Source organism: Rutilus rutilus (assembly GCF_951802725.1).
Source record: "Rutilus rutilus genome assembly, chromosome: 25".
Lineage (NCBI taxonomy): Eukaryota > Metazoa > Chordata > Actinopteri > Cypriniformes > Leuciscidae > Rutilus > Rutilus rutilus.
In genome coordinates this window covers 26,734,656-26,755,451 of record NC_140229.1, presented here as the reverse complement: position 1 = coordinate 26,755,451, position 20,796 = coordinate 26,734,656, and the positions used below count along the sequence as shown (strand labels likewise).

General features: G+C 38.9%; 2 protein-coding genes across 2 annotated transcripts; one reads left to right on the top strand and one right to left on the bottom strand.

Annotated features, from left to right (window-relative positions):
- Positions 1-1,098: 1,098 nt before the first annotated feature.
- On the bottom strand, positions 1,099-8,029 carry reep5 (receptor accessory protein 5). Its single transcript, XM_084401497.1, has 5 exons — positions 7,430-8,029; positions 7,164-7,257; positions 4,825-4,963; positions 1,841-2,009; positions 1,099-1,633 (listed from the first exon to the last, which is right to left on the bottom strand). Exons 1-5 carry the CDS (start codon positions 7,545-7,547, stop codon positions 1,584-1,586), a joined length of 570 nt encoding a protein of 189 aa, XP_084257623.1. The 5' UTR covers positions 7,548-8,029; the 3' UTR covers positions 1,099-1,583.
- A 150-nt stretch (positions 8,030-8,179) lies between these two features.
- Positions 8,180-17,264, top strand: dcp2 (decapping mRNA 2). Its single transcript, XM_084401486.1, has 11 exons — positions 8,180-8,315; positions 9,891-10,042; positions 12,269-12,396; positions 12,481-12,579; positions 12,668-12,820; positions 12,926-13,038; positions 13,145-13,240; positions 14,442-14,574; positions 15,458-15,538; positions 15,625-15,676; positions 16,155-17,264. Exons 1-11 carry the CDS (start codon positions 8,263-8,265, stop codon positions 16,295-16,297), a joined length of 1,203 nt encoding a protein of 400 aa, XP_084257612.1. The 5' UTR covers positions 8,180-8,262; the 3' UTR covers positions 16,298-17,264.
- Positions 17,265-20,796: the final 3,532 nt, after the last annotated feature.

Genomic DNA, 20,796 nt, shown 5'->3' with positions numbered 1-20,796 from the left:
CCTGGGGCCGGTTGCATAAACGGCTAAGACTAGTCTTACAAGTTAGTCGTCATTTTTTTAATTATTATTTTTTTTAAAGACTTTTGAAGTCAGTTACTTAACACAATTTGTCTAATTTAATACCGAAAAGCAAGACTGATTACCCCTAACTAACTGTGAGTTGGTCATTCAAACTCTTTAAGATAGCTATATTTATGCAACTGGCCCCTGGTTTCACAGACAGGGTTTAGATTAAGCCTTAGTTCAATTAGGACATTTAAGTATCTTTTATAAACGTGCCTTAGAAAAACACATCACTGATGTGCTTCTTGAGAAAACAATAGCACTGACGTCTTAAGATATCTTTCAGTTAAAACAGCTCACACATTGATTTTAGTCTGAGACTGGCTTAAGCCTCGTCCGTGAAACCGGGGGTAAATGTTTATATTTGTGAGGTTTGACATCAGCAACTAGAGTAAACTCTGATGTGTTGCTCGTCACCTCAACATGATGCATTTGTAATTCCAGGAAACTGAGCAGAAGCCATCCAATCAGATTAGAGTTGGGCTGCACCTGAAATCACACACTCTCGAGTTGGTTCTTGTTTTGAATAAATACTTTGAGAGTGCTAAAAAAAAAGTATGTTCATCCATATAGTATGAATGTAATCTGGATGCACTACACTCACCATGTGACCTACCAGAGTCAGTTGTGTCATTCACAAATCCTCTCCTGTGGCCTCATGGGATAGTAAAGTGCCCATCGAATCAGAATCTCACCGGAAGTAGGTCATCTACCCTACTCTTTTACGAGTACTGTGAATTCAGACATCTTGTGTCATACTGTGTGTGATTTCAAGTCTCAGGGCTTTTGTGTCATTCATCAGTCCCTCCTTTGACCGTGAACCACAGCGAACAGCATGAAGTTGAGACATCTGCAGGTTCTCTGCTCTGACCAACTCTATATAGGCTTTCAGACTCGAGTACTCTCTCCTTCCCTGCTCACGCTGGTCAGAGCCTACAGATGTTGTGCTGTTCGTGCAGTGAAGACTGTGCTGATAACACCGACTTACACAAACCACAGCATGCTGCTAAAGGAAGAGGAAATGAAGCAGTCGCATTGTGGATTTCAATGGTTTAATTGATGTCAAATGCATGATTCATATGTTTACAGTTCCACTGATATCCTCAGAATAGACATTTTCTACAAACAAAAAATCTTATCACACATAAATACATCTTAGAATGAATATGTTAAATAAGATGCAAGATAAACCATTTGATGACCTATTAATAGAAGCCATGGATGTCTACGGGAAAGATAAGGATGTTTACTGAGACTGAAGCGTTGCGGGGCGGGGGGGGGGGGAGAGCGTCACTCGGTTTCTCTAACATGATTTATGATAAACGCCTTACCTGCTTAAACATAACCATCTTAACTTGGGGCTGTCTGATGTCATCTAACATGGCTACCACAGTATAAAGACAGTAACAATCATCCCACTTCCAGTTTTCAAAAATTAAAAATAATAGCATATAAAGGCAACATTTACTCAGGCAGGCGTCGTCCTGCAGGAGAACAAGCAGTTGAAATGGCTGTGGCTTTTAGTAGTTCTTTTTCTCCTCGAAAATAAGGTTGGCAGTGGCTTTCTTGGCTGCGTGACAAAGAGAAGAAGATCGGATTACCAATCAGTGCGTAACTGCTTTAACAGATCATAAAGGAAACTAATGACACGTGCTAAATCAATCATTGATGAAACATCATGCGTTAGGGAAGATCCTTCATGATGATTTATCTGCTATTCCTCAAGTCAGAAACAAACTTTAACTGGCAAAAGACATGAAGTGCATGTGGTTTTCACCTTCTTCTTTAATCTTGTCCGCAGCCTCTGATGCTTTATCCTTGACGTCTTTCATCACATTGTCAATCCTGCCTTCGTTCTTTAAGAAGAAGGGGCGAATGATTCTTGTGTAGAGCAGAACGGAGCCGTTGGATGGAGTGGGAGCCATGCACCAAACCAAGAAGACACACTAGAGAGACCCGAGCAAACACATCACATTACACTCCACATCAGAAGACTTCTGTGTCCACTTCAGTCCACTCACACAGATGTTTTAGTACCTGAACACTGTATTTTGATGATGTAAGTGTTCTTTTAGGGATCAAGCACACAGCTAAACACATTTGGACTGTATCATCGTGCCTTATATCATTGAAACTGGAGTCAAAACTTATTAAAATCAGGTTGAATTGTTGCTGGTCATGAGTAGCTATTAGGGGTGTAGCGATACCCTCATGTCACGATTCGATACAGATCACGAAGCCATACCAGACATTGTTCACAAAAAATGTACTGTTGATTAAAATGCTAAATTTGGTGTTACATTGAGTGTGTAAATGAATAGTCTTGGACTTGGTGCTGAAACCCAAAGCTCAGGACAATAGAGACGCCAGAATAACAATATTCATGATTCTGGAGCTGAAAATACAGGATTATTTTAGATGAATATACTTGTTCTCTTTCACTGACTAGATATATTTATAATAATGTATTCCACTTTTTACTGGTAACATCAGACATCTGGCATTATCAGACCCACAGATATTCCCCCATTGCTTTATTATCATTATATTCAACATTATATATAGTAGTTTAATGTAGTACTGACACTAAAACTCTGAAAACTAGATTTTTTCCTTTTGCGTGAACTACACAAAATACAGTCACTATCCACGAAATATATTATTCCATTTTTGTATTGCGATATATTGTCACAGCCCTACTACCTAATGTGATATTTTCAGTACATCTAAATATTTCAATCTGAAGACGTACAGCAAGTTTGCCCATAACAACCAGAAGCACTAATGCCACTGATGATCAAAAACTGAGCACAACTTTCCCAGGACTATTATTAGTCATTCTCGTCAAATATAGGAATAGGAAAAGATAAGAATAGGTTAATAGGAAGATTCTGGCAGATGTATTGGGGTGGAGCTGAACAGTGATAGTCTGTAAAGTCACACCGTCTGACACCAAACACCAGTTCAAACACTTCCTGTCCTCTTATAACTTCATGATGATGTATTCTCTCCTTGTAACTTCTAGAACCTTTGCACCATTTGGTCTAGAAACAAAATACTTTTTTGAATCTTCAGTGTACTCTTAATTAGTTAAAATTTGATCAGTAAAAACTGCCATTGGACGCCATCTTGCTGTTTGTAGTGCAGGAGCGTGTCCTGTGTTCGGCAGCGTGAGCTTGTGTTCAGTGTTCTCTCTTCATACTCACCTCAACTACTCCGCTGGTCTTCTGTGTTCATGAGACTCTTAAGAAAAACGCCACATGAAAGTCACTTTTTCTGTGTACTAGGACCCCCCTGAAAATGATGATGCGTCTCAAGGGGTTTATCCAAAAGAATCAAATTTGTTACAAATTCAACGCCTAGAAAACCCCAAACTGCATCCGCTTACTTTCTTCACTGAGTCGAATATCACCAATATTCACCCTAAAGAAGAAGAAACGGGGGTTGTATGTCATGTCGAGTTCTTCTTAGTCTTGATTTCTCACAACTTGTGTGTGAGACGGAGTGAACTGTGGCGCTTACAGAGTCTCATGAACACACAAAAGCCCAACGGCCAAGGTCAAGAATTTTCATTAAATCTCAGTTTGTTTTCCACCAAACCCCATCGTAAGCCCCAGAACACTTGGCATCGCATCGGCTCATTCTGAGATACTTTGGTGTCTTCTTTAAAGCTTGATGCGGGTCACGATTCACAGGGTTCGGACAGACACTGTCAAATGAAATTCCAGGACTTTCCAAGCGCTACTCTTTTGGTTTTCAAGGACAACAATCAGAGATCTCACTCATCAAACAAAGATACACCGAAAGCTGTATCATATACTTGAACAATTATATGAGCAACATCACGCTCACTGCCATGTGAAATGGCTCTATATCAATATCAGATGGGTCTAAAAATATTGTGTTATCAATCAATTTAACCACTATTTTCTAATATAGCCTATAGACCTTATGTGGCTCCGCCCCTTTTCAGCGCTGCGCTCGTTGTCTTTTGTCTTCCGGTCTGTATTTTCGCAGCGATCTTGAGAATTTACATCTCGACCGACATCTGTTAAGACATCTGCTTTAAACATTACAGTCCTCATGAGAACTTTCGTTAACTTTACATTAAGTAAATCCACTTCAAAAGCTTATTACTCCTGGACAGCAGCGCCATAGAGATATACAGAGCGACCGCAAAAACGGAAGTTCAAAGACGATATTCTAAAGATGGCGGCGCCCTCGTTTCTCTGGCGCATAAGGTCTACTGTCTTCCAGTTTTCCAAGACTTCAATTTCAGTCAAACTCAGGAAACTTTTAGAAACCTTGTACGAACCCTGCTGCCGTTATATGGACGAGCGCGAGCGGGACATTTAAAGAAAACTCTCCTTTTGCGGTCCGAAAAAGAAAGAATGGCATACGGCATTAGAACAACACCAGGGTGAGTAAATGATGACTTCATTTTCATTGTAGGGTGAACAATCCCTTTAAGTAATAATAATAAATAGGTGAAATATAGCCAAATGTGTTTGTAGAAATATGGCTCAAGTACCAATTAGGCTCATTTTTAATTGATTGTAAACATCTGCAGTAAGCTTACTGTAATCGGGGAATTAAAGTTGGCAAGAAATCAAATATGGCAACTAATCCCTGTACAAAAGCTCTACAGACACCGGTGATAAATCTAAATCAACAACTCATGTGACATGACTACAACATGTACTCATTACAAAAAAAATAACTGAATTGTAGCGAACAACAACATCATGTGGTGTCCAATACCTTTCCCAAAAAGTAGAAGGGGAACCAGGAGAGGAAGATGTCGGCGAAGAACTCGGCGACGCTGAACACCCCATACACCACCCAGTAGGTCAGCCATTTGGTGTCGTCCTCTTTAGTGGCGCTCTCGATGGCTTTGATTCTGCGAACACATCCACAGTCACACACACAATCAGACTTTTCTGTTACTGATGTTAGATAACAGGCAGAAGAGAGTGTGTTAGATCCACAGCATCAGATGCCCGCTGATAACACCAGTGAAACTCAGAACTGGTGTGTTAACCCTGTAAAGCCTGACATGAGAAATTATAGTCTGTTTTTTATTTTTATTGAACCTTCAGACAAAAAAGAACTCAGTTTATCATCAAATTTGACACATCAGGCATTTATGGCTCATATAGTATGATAACGTGAGAATATGTTCAAAAAGATGAAATTCTGATGCTTGTAATGTGATGAGATAACAGAATACTGACATAAAAGTATATAAATATCAATCCCTCTATATCTGCCGATAATAGGTCTTAGTAAGATGATGTTTCAATGCTTAGTTTAACAATCAAAGCTCTGTAGTTTTAAAACATATAATGCAATACAATGATAATTGAGAGATGAACAAATAAACCTTCATCAAAAGCCTGATGATCATATTTGAGACTCATGATTTTACTATAAAATGATAATCAAGTAAACTGAAGTTGCTTCAGTCCAGTAAATGTTCATTTTAAAATATTACTTACAAGTTATTATTGCGTCTACTTGATAAGATTAGGTCAGATTTGACGGCAGAAAGACATGTGAAGCACGAGCTGAAGGAGGACGTTTGTACAGTTATACTGTAAGACTTTTACCAGCTGAAAGAGTCCAAACTACCAATCAGACGACAGGAGAAATGTGTTAGATGGAGTAAAACAGGCTTTTCAGCCCAGTTTTGATCATTCAGAGATGTGCGTGTCGAATATGTTACAGAGGCTTCACTGAGGTTAAGAGATGAAGCGAGCAGAACTGAGACGGGAGTCACGAGGTCTTCTGTGGTCTAGCGTGTCCAACCCTGAACTGCTTATCGGCACCATGATCAAACAAGATTCTCAATTCATACTCATTTTCATAAACCTGTTTAGAAATGCATTCATAACATTGTGTTTAATGGACTGAAATTTCTAATCTTTGAAATGTGTCCTTTCTTGAATCTGCACTGAATGCTACTGTGTTTAAGTGTGCCCTGGAAATCATTTTGTATTGGCCCCCATAAAATCACTCTTATTTTTTCTCAAATTATTATTATTTTTTTTACATTTTTTGGACTCCATTTGAATGGTTTGATTACATTTTGGTAGTAATCAAAAAGCATGTCTAATTAATTTAAATCATTAAACTTATACGATGTAACAATTGATTAAAAGTTAAACAAAAATGACATGTTTAGGCCCCTATGAAATGTGTTTCTCAAATTCAGTTTTATTTTATTTTATACCAAATTCTGTTTTCTGGATTCCATTCGACGACAAACATAAGGTTTAATACAATTCTAGTAATCAAAAAGCATGTCTAATGAATTGATTTAATTGATAGAAAAATATTTTTTACTTTTATTTTTCATTTCTATTATTTGTTTTATTTGCCTGGCAATCGAATGAAGGCATAAAACATTAATTTAATTTTAATCATCTGAAATAATACAAACTTTTTTGTCAAACAAAGCAGAGCTTTACCGTTAACATTAAAACATGGAATAAAATTTTTGATTATTACTTATCAAGTTTTAAAAATACTATTATTAAATTACTACATAGCTAAATATATAGCAGTAATATTTTTCTGTAATATAATTCAGTAATATATATCACAAACGGTAGCCATTGATTTCCATAGTAGAGAAAAGTCAATGGGGTCCATCAACTGTTTGTTCATTCTTCAAAATATCTTCTTTTGTGTTCAGTAGAAGAAAGAGATGTATACAGGATTGGAACAACATGAGGGTGAATAAATGATGATACAATTTTCATTTTTAGGTGAACTATCCCTTTAACATAAAAGTTGACATCATCAGAAGCATAGGCCTGATAAGCAATATCTTCTGCCTACTCCTTTTCGGCCACTGTAAGATGTCTGTTTAAATTATTTGATTATTTAACCATGACTACAGATGTACCTAAAGATAGATCACAGTTGTAATCAGATATTCGACGATAAACATAAGATTTTGAATCTTCCTGCTGCGTACTGCGTGCGCGCCGCTGCGATGACGTCGGCGATCCGTAACCGCGACGTCGATGACGCAACCACCCGCGGCGTGACGCCAAAATGAACAAACAGAAAGATCGATTACAGTTTTAACTCACGATATATACGCAGGATAGACGAATCCAATGAGATTACAAAGAAGAGAAGCGCCGTATCCGATCACCAGATACACTGCAAGGAGCGCGATGACAGCTGCAAGACAAAAGACAACATCAGCCTAACGTTACCATCATCTCTGACACATTACGTACAACACTATTCTCGGTTAAACAGCATTAAAGCTACAGAGTAAACCGTTGAAGCGGCTGTTTTTCTCTGATCTGACGTGTCCGACATGACACATGTGTTCCTGTTTAACGCTCACCATACGCGATGTAGGACCTGTTCACGCCAGTCCTCGCCTCGATCTTCGACAGCACGTCCGTCATGACATTCTTCTCCTTGAGGAACTTGTCGAAACGCTCTTTTAGCGCGAACGCCATGATTTGTCTGGATTGGCGATTGTTTAATAATAGTGCGAACAGCAGCTCAACTCCTGCTGTTCTCAGTTCAGTGTGTGACTTGCACGCCGAGGGTGTGACGTCACGACGCCACTTCCGCGACCACACCCTTCATATAACGGTGTAAAATGACAGTTGTGCGGAAGAAAGCCTTGTAAATGTACAATTAAATGAGTATTACACTGGAAATATGTGTAGAAATATATTCATAATGACGTTGACTACATGAAAGGTGAGGTCGAATACATAAAATGTATATTTTTCACAATTTAGCCAGGTGTTTAACTACATTTATAGGGTAGCATTATCGCTGTAATGCCATCTTCATCACATACAAACAGCCAGCGCCAATCTCTTCATTGCTCTATGAACTTCTCCGTGATTGGCTTCTTGATGATGTCAATCATGTAGAAGAGTGACTGTGATTGGTCAGGAGTTTACGTTCACGCGCTTCTGATCCCGCCTCCTGAACGCAAGAGTTGTTCATGAATTCGTATTTTTAGCTAGTTAGCATGTTAGCATCAGTGTCGTCGTTATAAATTCACAGCACTTCTTGCCCTTTTATGGATAGTATTTGAATAGTACAGAACCATGTTATTTAGCCACATATTATAAATGTGAAGCACGCAAGTGTAGTGCCTTTGCGCTGTTTTTAAACGCACTAGTTTTGCTTGTTCGGGATGTTTTTACCCTTAACATGGAGACAAAAAGATGGGAGATTCCTAACGGCTTACTGGATGACCTTTGCAGGTAAACCGAGAGCTTATATTCACGCCATACCGTGTGTTTTAAAGTACCTGTACGTTTAATGTGGACTTATATCAGTTTGAGCGGTCGAATAGCAGTCTTTGTTACGCGGTCATCTAAAGGACTCAGCTAAGTTAATTGATTGTATTATAAAGGTTGTGTTGCAAAAGCTATTAAACTCCTGTGGTAAACAGTGTTCGGGGTGTCGTAGGTACCCCCATTCCGAGTGCAGTTTTGTCCGTCTAGTGTGTGTGTGTGAGTCTGCAGCGCATATTTGTGTTTCGCGTGCGCGCTCCAGTCAGCTTTGGGCGCGTGCCAGGTCAGCGATGTTTTGACTCCAAATGCTAGTAACAACAACAGTTTCTAAAGTCTGATGAAGAGGATGCTAATAGTTATTGATTGTTGCTGATATTTTGAACTAAATGGTCAATTGACTGACTACGTAGAACTACTTCCATGTTCGGTTCTAATTGATTCAACCGCGTTTCCGGTAACGACATTCAAAATATATTATTTTATTATTAATAGTTATGATTATTATTAATTGTGTAGTTTCATTGAATGAGGGGAAATCAGCTTTTCCCTCTGGTTTGACCTTAATTGAACACATGCTAGTGAAAGGTAGATCATGAGAGAGCAGGTTATTATTACTTTTTAAAGTCCGCATGAAACGGAGGTTGCGATTGTCCCTTTATCGTGACGTATATAGGAACAAATGTAGGGCGGGGCTTGCGGGGAATTGATTGGATGGTTGTGGTTTGCTGTTGGTGGATCTCAAGTGATACCAGTAAACCCAGTAAACACATCATCGGAGAAGTGGTGTTGCTGCAGGAGGGAAGAGAGTTCCCAGGAATTCTCCAGGAATTGAGTTTGAGACCAATGATCTAGATAGTCGTCTTGCCGATAATTGTGGAATTTTTGTCAAATACAGACTGTTTTCACTGTACAAAATGCTTCAAAATTTGAAGCGAAAAATAGCCTGTATTTGACCACTTCAATAATCATTTGAAGATCAAATGATTATTCTTGTGTAAACGTGCATTACTTTAATTACAAGACAAGGCGATGTAGAGTAGCAGTCACAGCAGCAATCATTCTCCCCTCCGCCTTGTTTAAACTTTGTGGCCCGTCCAACACGAAAACTGAAGTATCAGCATTATCCCAGAGCTTCCAATTGGTAAATACGACTTAAGAGGGCGTTCGTGTCCAAGTTTTAACTAGGAAACTCATATGTACAGTAATTCCAATAGCACGTGAAGGCAGCATACGATTCAAGATGAGCATATGAGTAAAAAAAAAGATGTGCATAATAAATGCTGCAATATTCCATAAAAAAAAATGTCGATTTTGATGTCATAGTGACTTTTAAGGTTATCTTAGCTTTAGATCTGTTAGTTCTTCAGAAAAGTATCATGCCATATTATTTAAGACTTGAAGTATGTCACAAAGCTCAGTGCAAGACAAGTAGTCCATTGTATTGAACATATTTCATCATTAAATGTGCTGTTGACTCGTGATGTGAGCTTCATGTTTTCAGTATTTTCGGTGCGTGTGATGATTTTGTTTCGTGTCTTGTAGTCGCTTCATTCTTCACATCCCCAGCGAGGAGAGGGACAATGCCATCAGAGTCTGCTTCCAGATCGAGCTTGCCCATTGGTTTTACCTGGACTTCTGCATGCAGAATTCACCAGGATTACCTCAGTGTGGGATAAGAGACTTTGCCAAGGCTGATATCCTAAAGAGATCTTTGTATAATGTTCCTAATGAAAGCATACTAGGGGCAGAGAGAGTACTGAGTTTGTGTTTTGAGTCTTAGGCCGGGTTTTGGGCGCTGCAGGAAGACTCTGTGAACATTCATTAACACACAGACTAAAGGCCTGTTCACAACAAGGACGATAACTACATAATAATTGTTCTAATACCATGAGAATAGGGAAGTCCACAGCACAGCTATAACCATGACCACAGAGAGGAGCGATATCAGTTAAATAATTTTCAGAATGATTAAAAAAAAACATTGACAGCCAATCAGAATCCACTTCCAAAACCCAGTCAATCGGCTCATTTAAAGTGTCAGATGACAAAACTGCGGTGCGCTCCTAGAATAAACACATCTTTTTTCATGTGTTGGTGTGGATGCAAATATATTTATTGTTATTGTTCTTTATAGTAATCGTTCTTAGTGTGATTAGGACTTAAACGCACAATTTTCTAAAGTCTTTTTTTAACTGAGGTGCAGGTGCCTTCTTGATCAAAGGTAAAGTATTATTATCAGGCATCAGAAAAACTTGAAACATGCTGAGTATTAATTTTAAATGGTGATGAATTGATATTTGATCAAACTTGTGTGATGAAATAATTGCTCACACCAAACCGCACGAGCTGATTGAACACAGAGGGGCTTATTACACGTTTCTTTGAGCGGAATATCACACTGGAGATACACAAATCACAACACACACACATACATGTGTAGCTCATGTAAAAGCAGCAGAAGTTGACCCAGAGTGCTTCTCAATCCAGAAAAACAAAGTCCCTGACCAGGTCAAGTTGCAGGAGTTTTTAATATCATTTAGGATCCTCAGATCTGTGGTGCTTATAAGAGACTATATATGCGGGAAATGAGTCCTGGATTCAAATCCAGCTGAGCCTCGATCAGAGGGAGTAGGTGATGCCGGAAAAGACTTAGAGTTTTGAATGATTCACAACAAGGAACAAGGAACAAAAACTGTCATTATAAAAATTCCCTGCACCTCTAATGCCAAAAAAGCAGTGTCTGAATAGGACAACAATTAGAGAATTAGAGAAGACTAATTCTGTGGACTAAATAGTGATGAAAGCTGAAATATTAAATGTTATGGATGAATATTTGTAGAGGAGGATCAAAAGACCGGGGTGTAAAACGACTTCAGAGAGATGGCAGCATCATTATTTTAATTTTACATGGAGATTGGTATGTTATATACATGTGTTTTGATAGAGGGAAACAGATACATTTCTAGTTTCAACATTAGTTCTTTAAAGAAAAAATTGTGTCCGCTGTATGCAGAGTGACCCACATTTGGTTTTTGACCCCTGAAAATGTGCACTATTGACCAGTTTACTCATGGAGCCGCATTAATATCTCCATCTCTGGGACTGAACTATATTGGGCCTTTAAAATGAAGATACCTAAAGATAAGTTTACCAAAACAAAAGAATCTGAAAGGATATTAAGATATCTGACAAGTTACAGACATGCAAACTTCAGGCAAAAAACACAAGAAGTGCTTGGTTAACAGACCTACCAATCTCTGTGTAAAAATAAGTAATGATGCTGCTGCCATCTTTTATAAAGTCATTTTTACACCCCTGTAATTTGTCTCCAAATCTCTGATTCCAGAATTTAATAATCGATTATGATGACTATAATAATACCCAGTGTTTTGCAGAGTACGTGTTGGTACTGCTACTACCTCTCATGACATTATAAACCCGTGTGAGTTTCTGTCTTATGAGAAACATAAAAGAAAATATTTTGAAGAATGTTTTAACTGTTTTGGTCTATAAGTAATGCAATACTTTTTAGAGAAGAGTAAGTAGTACATTGACAGCCAATCAGAATCCACTTCCAGAACCCAGTGAATGGACTCATTTAAAGTGGCAAAAAATGCAACTCTCATCTCTCTGAATGGGGAAACATCAGATTCTCCAAAGCTGTTTATCAAGCTTATGATTAAGTTTCATATTGGAAATCACCAATGAAATCTGACAACAACTGTATCATGAAGATGCTCAAATCATGAGGATGAAGTGCAACGAGCAATATGGCGGATCAAGTCCCGTCTTCTAAATAAAAGAGACAATCTGCCCCTTTTTTCAGCGGCGCTGAAATATATATATATATATATTCTCATGCATATAAAGTGGTTTTGTGGTTTGTTTCTCTCTGTGTGTCTCCTTAACATTAAGATCACTTTTTAATCACTGTCCATTCCTGCTGCCCCACGGAGAGGATGTTCAGAAGGTTTTAGAGCAGTGGAAAGAGTACAAGATGGGTGTGCCGACATTTGGTGCCATTATTCTTGATGAAACGCTTGACCATGTGAGTACACAGCTTCTAGAAGCATCATCATCTATGCTATGCGATTGTGAAAGAGGCTTATCGAAGCTTTATTTGTACCTGAAGGTGTTAATGGTCCAGGGTTATCTGGCCAAGTCTGGCTGGGGCTTTCCTAAAGGGAAAGTCAATGAAGACGAGGCTTTCCATGACTGCGCTGTGAGAGAAGTATGTCTTAATCTCGGCTGTGAAAATACAGATGTTGGTCTGATACATTTAGAGGTCAGATGTCATTGTTGTTCTGTTTTCTCTGCAGGTTTTAGAGGAGACGGGCTTTGATATCCGAGATCGTATATGCAAAAAGACATATATCGAGCAGAGAATTTTAGATCAATTGGCCCGATTGTACATTATCCCGGGAGTTCCTAAAGACACCAAGTTTAACCCCAAGACCAGAAAAGAAATAAGGGTGTATATACATTTGGATGCTTTTGTTTTGCCAGCACATACAAGCACATGTGTTTGATTGTACAGCTCATTCACTGAATTTCTCTGCTCTTCTGATTTCTGCTAGAACATTGAATGGTTCCCGGTGGATAAACTGCCTTGCCACAGGAACGATATGACTCCCAAATCCAAGCTTGGACTGGCTCCTAACAAGTTTTTTATGGCTATTCCGTTTATGAGGTACATCTTCTCCTTTTGCATCATTAATGAGCATCTAAAGTGGACCAGGGGGTGCTGTTGTGCGATTGAAGGTGTAACTGAGGTGTGATGTGCTGCTGATTTGCAGGCAGCTCAGAGAGTGGATTGCCAAACACAAAGGAGAGTCGACGAGCAGCGATGAGGATTTCGCGTCCAACGGCAGCACGCCATGCAAACCATTCCGGTGCGATGATTCTTGCTTTAGAAGGCTTTCGCCATCTTGATTTCATGCCTGCAAAGATTTTATATTTTGCATAAAGAGCTAATAGTGCAGTTTGATATTTTAGTGGCTGTGCATTTAAAGAGGGACACAATCGTCAAATAAGAGACAGAAACCTATTTATAGTTATTTCACTTATTTATTTGTCATATATCTGATATTAGATAACCTACTGGAGGCTGCGCTCATTATCTGGGGTGCCTTAAGACGGAATAGTTGATCAGAAAGCCCACTGACCTCATATGAAAGTAATCAACTATGAAATATGTATTATCAGTGTTGGGTGTAGTTAGTTACTGCACTTTTATTACCTTTCCCTTGAAAAAGTAAAGTAAGAGATTACTCTTAATTTTTCTGTAGTTATTTCTAATGTAATTGCATTAAATATAGATTATAAAACAATTCTATATAGAACAATATTAACGTCTAATGTTAAAATCTATGTTATTAATATAAACTTCTGTCTTTAAATACTTAAGTCAGTTCAAGAATAATTTATGCAATTTAATATTTAATATATTTTTTTACATTTATTTGCAAAAATTAAATGAGCCATTTCATGTCTATCCCTGTCTTGTTCAACTGCTCGGGGTTGAAATGGGATTTAGAAAGTGATTAGTAATAAGCAATGCAATACTTTTATAGAGAGTAATTAGTACAGTAATCTAATTACACTGTTGAATATGTAATTAGTAGCTAGTAATTAATTACTTTTTTAGAGTAACTTACCCAACACTGAACTATTTTGAACTACATTAGCGAAAACCAAGTGGAGTTGTTATGGACTTAATGAGCTGGACACTTAATGAGCTGGACGATGACATCACTGTTTTCTCCAGAGCTGCTTTATAGCTGAATTGAACTCATTTCATAATTGATGATCTTTACACAGTTATTGAACTGAACTGAATCAACACTGAACTGACTTCAGCTGAACAATGACTCTATTGTCTTTTTAGAGCTGCTTTACAGCAGAACTGAACTCTGTTTGCATCATCATTTTACTGTTTATCCTTGTGAAGCTGCTTTAAACAGTCTGTATTCAATAAAGCTCTATAGAAATAAAGGTGGCTTGACTTATGTTCCCGCATGCTGTTGAATGCGCAGTCAGATGTCTGTTGAAATGATGACATGCACTAATTTCTGTTGTCGCTCCTCTGCTCAGCTCAAAGCCCAGAAAATCTCAGGTGTTGGTGGAAGCATCTCCAGTATCGGGTGACAGCTGGGCAAAGCAGAAACAACAGAAAACTGTTGGACAAACCGCCCAGAGTGAGCTTGTAGACATGCTTAAACCCAAGGTAGGTGTTCACATCATAAAATAGTTCATGTACATAAATAAAGATGCTATGATAGGTAGGTGTGAACAGTATTACCAACTTGTATAGCACAGAGAAAATAAAGCTTATATAGACAGTCACATGTCAGTTTGCAAGGGCAAAATTCTGATCTTATTCACAGTTTATTGCACTTTTAATGACCTTTTTTATATCAAGCACATCACGCTCTTTATTTTCTCGTTCATCCATGTTTTTTTATCCCTCAGATGTGTCTAACTTTAAGCATTTCTGCCCACTGAAAGCTGCACAAATATATCTACATACCGTGATATAGCAAACAATGCTGCAAAATGAGTGCATTAGCGCCCGTCCACTTTGGTTCCAGAAGTATGTTTTTCATTCATTTTTCCCATAAGGATTTTAAAAAAGCTTTCGTTAAAGCGTTATAAGCCATGAACCAAGCCAACCAGCTACGAGCTGGATCAAAACACTGCAAACTTTGATTTGAAAGCATTTGAAAGGTGACTTGAAGCAAAAAAGTTCATAAAAAAACAGTTTGAGCTGCACATGGTTTATTAACTGTATTTTTCTTTGAAGTGATTCCAATCATATTTCAAGCAACATCATTGCAAACAGTTGCGCATCTGATGTGTCCCAGCTGAAGAAAACAATACGTTATTTATCGGCTTAAATAATCGGCCTAATTTTCTTTAGAAAAGAACATAAATCGGCCGATACCAGTAATATTCATTGTTTGGAAGACATTTTCTGTATAAACATTTTTTACAGCTCAGATAAACTGCTGTTTGTGTCAGACTCAGATGCTGACAGCAGCACAGACAGAGTCATCATCAGTTTGTTTGTTATTGCTGATTCAGTGACTGGTTCTGGTATTTCATTGCAGAATAATGTGAAAAGCAATGGCAAGAAACACCAAGAGTCTCCAACCCTGAAGAAACGAGCTAATGGTGTCGGTCAGCAGCAGGTGCGTTCCTCCATGTTGCTACACATACTATTTCTGAACATTAATCTTTATCTGTATTGTGTAACAATGTGTATTGTGTCTTGTAGAAAGATGACAAGAAACTTCAGCCAAGACGACTGCAGGATAACTTTGACACAGGTATTTAAATAAGCCTTTTAAAACAGTGATGCAATGGGGATTAGAATTGGGGTGTTGTTGTATTGCTAAATCAAATTAATTATATTTCATCACAAGCAAAATCCTCACACATATCCAATATGTGATTAGAACTTACGAATGTTTGAAGGTTTTGTAATACATGAGAGTAAAGGTGCGGTTAACCATCAGTGGGTGAAATCCAGGCGTTTCAGTAGAAAGATTTCCTTAATGCAGATTTCACAAAGGGTTGTAGTTGGTCACTCGTCGGATTCGCCGTGTTGACCGCAGAAAGATGCTTGGTTTGAAACTGAGCTGGCTCTCATACATCGCTACACTAATGACAGTGGTCTTGACCGAGGACTAGACATTTTGCTAATGTGATGCACCTATAGTTCATTCATCAGATAGTATATTTACTGCATGAATTAAAAAGGTTGTTGTTAATCTGACTGTGGAACATCTACAATTGTTTTCCCAGATGCAGCTGCTGATGTCTATGGCTATAATGGACAGGCAGACTTGTGTTGTGAAGAACATGAATACATCCTCTCCTCACGCTCCTTTCTCAGCTTCAAATTCGACAGGGAGGCCATCATGAAATCCTGCTATCCTGAGTCCTGAAGTTCTGTCTCTGGTTTTTAAAAGATTTGATGCAGAAGATTTTGCTTTGGATCTTCTCCCCTGTGAAACCTGTTATTGGAGAGGCATTGTGTGTTGGACCAAGATTAAAGATATATCAAAATATTCCTTTTTACACACACTAATGTCAGTTCCTAATAATCTGGATCTGGAATGCTGTTAGCTTGAGTTCTTTGTAGACTTAAGATTTTATGCTAAAACTTGTGCCCAATCATGAGGGCATCAAACATTTTGTCCCTAAAGAAGTTGTTCTTGGTAAACTTGCTCTTAGTGATCTGTTATGAAACTGGTTTGTCTAAAACACACTTATCAATAATTTGGTTCAGAGCCCCTGAATTACATATAGTAGTCTTGTTTCATTGTGAACAAACGTTACAATAATAATCAGTCCAGCTGGGTGTTGAATTTCTGTGGCTGAAGTCATCTCAGTATTCATTGTTTGCTGTTTTTGCTGTGTTTTTCTTACAACCTTGCAATTATAAGAAGTTGTTCAGAAAGCATGCTTTTAGTACGTCACATGACTGGTACTGTACAGATAGGGTTGAAGTTTCTCCTTGTGCAAAAGCAGTAAAAACCATTCAAGCACTATATACTTTATCAAGTCCAGTCAGCAAATGTCTGCTTGGCTTGACATTGATGCGTATTTGAATTTGCTTTTTGATAAATCACATTTCAACCATGTTTCCCATGTTTTCTTCTGTAGTTTAGTCTTCTGTGCCATGGAGCCTTTTTTCTGTTCTTGTATATTTTTATTATACTTCAACTTCTTCCCAGTTTCCCCTTCATGTTTACGATACAATATTAACATTTTCTTTATGAAATGGCACTGAAATTTGTTGTAAGTCACTTTACAATTATGCAACATGATTTGCTTAACCACATTATTCATGGTTGATATAGTTTTTTTTCTTCTAATTTTTTGGTAAATAAAGACACTTTCTTAAAGAGTGATGGTCTGTTTTGTCTTTTACAAATTCAGAAAAATACGTATTTTTCAGAGTGAAGCAAGGATTATTTTATCAGGAATATTATTTCTGTCTAAATATGTCTTTTCTAAAACAATTTTTTTCATAAAAAGGTGAGTATAGTGCAGTATTGTACACTTAGTGTACTGTTTATAGTTCACGAGATATTACAAGTTATCAAATATGTACACCTTGCATCATAGATTTTTTTTTTGTCCACCGGGAAACTCAAATGTGCTGCGTAACACGAGAACGAACCTCAGTGGTTCTTGCTGAAGCTCAAACGTGCTGCGTAACACGACAATGAACCTCATTGGTTCTTGCTGAAGCTCAAATGTGTTACGTAACACGAGAATGAACCTCATTGATTCTTATGGATGCTCAAACGTGCTGCGTAACATGAGAATGAACCTCATTGGTTCTTGCTGAAACTCAAACGTGCTGCGTAACACGAGAATGAACCTCATTGGTTCTTGCTGAAGCTCAAACGTGCTGCGTAACATGAGAATTAACTTCATTGGTTCTTGCTGAAGCTCAAACGTGCTGCATAACACGAGAATGAACCTCATTGGTTCTTGCTGAAACTCAAACGTGCTGCGTAACACTCAAGAATGAACCTCATTGGTTCTTGCTGAAGCTCAAACGTACCACGTAACATGAGAATTAACTTCATTGGTTCTTGCTGAAGCTCAAACGTGCTGCGTAACACGAGAATGAACCTCATTGGTTCTTGCTGAAGCTCAAACGTGCTGTGTAACATGAGAATGAACCTCATTGGTTCTTGCTGAAACTCAAACGTGCTGCGTAACACGAGAATGAACCTCATTGGTTCTTGCTGAAGCTCAAACGTGCTGTGTAACACGAGAATGAACCTCATTGGTTCTTGCTGAAACTCAAACGTGCTGCGTAACACGAGAATGAACCTCATTGGTTCTTGCTGAAACTCAAACGTGCTGCGTAACACGAGAATGAACCTCATTGGTTCTTGCTGAAGCTCAAACGTGCTGTGTAACATGAGAATGAACCTCATTGGTTCTTGCTGAAACTCAAACGTGCTGCGTAACACGAGAATGAACCTCATTGGTTCTTGAAGAAGCTCAAACGTGCTGCGTAACTCCAGAATGGACCTCATTGGTTCTTGTTGAAGCTCAAACGTGCTGCGTAACATAAGGATAAACCTCATTGGTTCTTGCTGAAGCTCAAACGTGCTGCATAACACGAGAATGAACCTCATTGGTTCTTGCTGAAACTCAAACGTGCTGTGTAACACGAGAATGAACCTCATTGACTCTTGCTGAAGCTCAAACGTGCTGCGTAAAGTGACAATTAACTTCATTGGTTCTTGCTGAAGCTCAAACGTGCTGCGTAACACGAGAATGAACCTCATTGGTTCTTGCTGAAGCTCAAACATGCTGCGTAACACGAGAATGAACCTCATTGGTTCTTGCTGAAACTCAAACGTGCTGCGTAACACGAGAATGAACCTCATTGGTTCTTGCTGAAGCTCAAACGTGCTGTGTAACATGAGAATGAACCTCATTGGTTCTTGCTGAAACTCAAACGTGCTGCGTAACACGAGAATGAACCTCATTGGTTCTTGAAGAAGCTCAAACGTGCTGCGTAACACAATATTAAACTCATTGGTTCTTGTGGAAGCTCAAACGTGCTGCGTAACATGAGGATAAACCTCATTGGTTCTTGCAGAAGCTTAAACGTGCTGCGTAAGACAAGAATGAACCTCATTGGTTCTTGCTGAAACTCAAACGTGCTGCGTAACACGAGAATGAACCTCATTGGTTCTTGAAGAAGCTCAAACGTGCTGCGTAACAATATTAAACTCATTGGTTCTTGTGGAAGCTCAAACATGCTGCGTAACATGAGGATAAACCTCATTGGTTCTTGCAGAAGCTTAAATGTGCTGCGTAAGACGAGAATGAACCTCATTGGTTCTTGCTGAAACTCAAACGTGCTGCGTAACACGAGAATGAACCTCATTGGTTCTTGAAGAAGCTCAAACGTGCTGCGTAACAATATTAAACTCATTGGTTCTTGTGGAAGCTCAAACATGCTGCGTAACATGAGGATAAACCTCATTGGTTCTTGCAGAAGCTCAAATGTGCTGCGTAAGACGAGAATGAACCTCATTGGTTCTTGCTGAAACTCAAACGTGCTGCGTAACACGAGAATGAACCTCATTGGTTCTTGAAGAAGCTCAAACGTGCTGCGTAACAATATTAAACTCATTGGTTCTTGTGGAAGCTCAAACATGCTGCGTAACATGAGGATAAACCTCATTGGTTCTTGCAGAAGCTTAAATGTGCTGCGTAAGACGAGAATAAATCTCATTGGTTCTTGCTAAAGCTCAAATGTGCTGCGTAAGACGAGAATGAACCTCATTGGTTCTCGCTGAAGCTCAAACGTGCTGCGTAACACGAGAATGAACCTCATAGGTTCTTGCTGAAGCTCAAATGTGCTGCGTAACACGAGAATGAACCTCATTGGTTCTTGCTGAAACTCAAACGTGCTGCGTAACACGAGAATGAACCTCATTGGTTCTTGCTGAAGCTCAAACGTGCTGCGTAACACGAGAATGAACCTCATTGATTCTTGCTGAAACTCAAACGTGCTGCGTAACACGAGAATGAACCTCATTGGTTCTTGCTGAAGCTCAAACGTGCTGCGTAACACGAGAATGAACCTCATTGGTTCTTGCTGAAACTCAAACGTGCTGCGTAACGTGAGAATTAACTTCATTGGTTCTTGCTGAAGCTCAAACGTGCTGCGTAACACGAGAATGAACCTCATTGGTTCTTGCTGAAACTCAAACGTGCTGTGTAACACGAGAATGAACCTCATTGGTTCTTGCTGAAGCTCAAACGTGCTGCGTAACACGAGAATGAACCTCATTGGTTCTTGCTGAAGCTCAAACGTGCTGCGTAACACGAGAATGAACCTCATTGGTTCTTGCTGAAGCTCAAACGTGCTGTGTAACATGAGAATGAACCTCATTGGTTCTTGCTGAAACTCAAACGTGCTGCGTAACACGAGAATGAACCTCATTGGTTCTTGCTGAAGCTCAAACGTGCTGTGTAACATGAGAATGAACCTCATTGGTTCTTGCTGAAACTCAAACGTGCTGCGTAACACGAGAATGAACCTCATTGGTTCTTGCTGAAGCTCAAACGTGCTGTGTAACATGAGAATGAACCTCATTGGTTCTTGCTGAAACTCAAACGTGCTGCGTAACACGAGAATGAACCTCATTGGTTCTTGCTGAAGCTCAAACGTGCTGTGTAACATGAGAATGAACCTCATTGGTTCTTGCTGAAACTCAAACGTGCTGCGTAACACGAGAATGAACCTCATTGGTTCTTGCTGAAACTCAAACGTGCTGCGTAACACGAGAATGAACCTCATTGGTTCTTGCTGAAGCTCAAACGTGCTGTGTAACATGAGAATGAACCTCATTGGTTCTTGCTGAAACTCAAACGTGCTGCGTAACACGAGAATGAACCT

What these genes read in the sequence shown, in the direction of transcription:
- reep5 (XM_084401497.1), bottom strand. Translation starts at nt 7,547, where the DNA reads ATGGCGTTCGCGCTAAAAGAGCGTTTCGACAAGTTCCTCAAGGAGAAG. An exon ending in CCTTCTACTTTTTGGGAAAG is followed by an intron (nt 2,010 to 4,824) that starts GTATTGGACACC and finishes GGGTCTCTCTAG; the next exon opens with TGTGTCTTCTTGGTTTGGTG. An exon ending in GGACAAGATTAAAGAAGAAG is followed by an intron (nt 1,634 to 1,840) that starts GTGAAAACCACA and finishes TTTGTCACGCAG; the next exon opens with CCAAGAAAGCCACTGCCAAC.
- dcp2 (XM_084401486.1), top strand. Translation starts at nt 8,263, where the DNA reads ATGGAGACAAAAAGATGGGAGATTCCTAACGGCTTACTGGATGACCTT. An exon ending in TTACTGGATGACCTTTGCAG is followed by an intron (nt 8,316 to 9,890) that starts GTAAACCGAGAG and finishes CGTGTCTTGTAG; the next exon opens with TCGCTTCATTCTTCACATCC. An exon ending in AAGAGACTTTGCCAAGGCTG is followed by an intron (nt 10,043 to 12,268) that starts ATATCCTAAAGA and finishes CATTAAGATCAC; the next exon opens with TTTTTAATCACTGTCCATTC.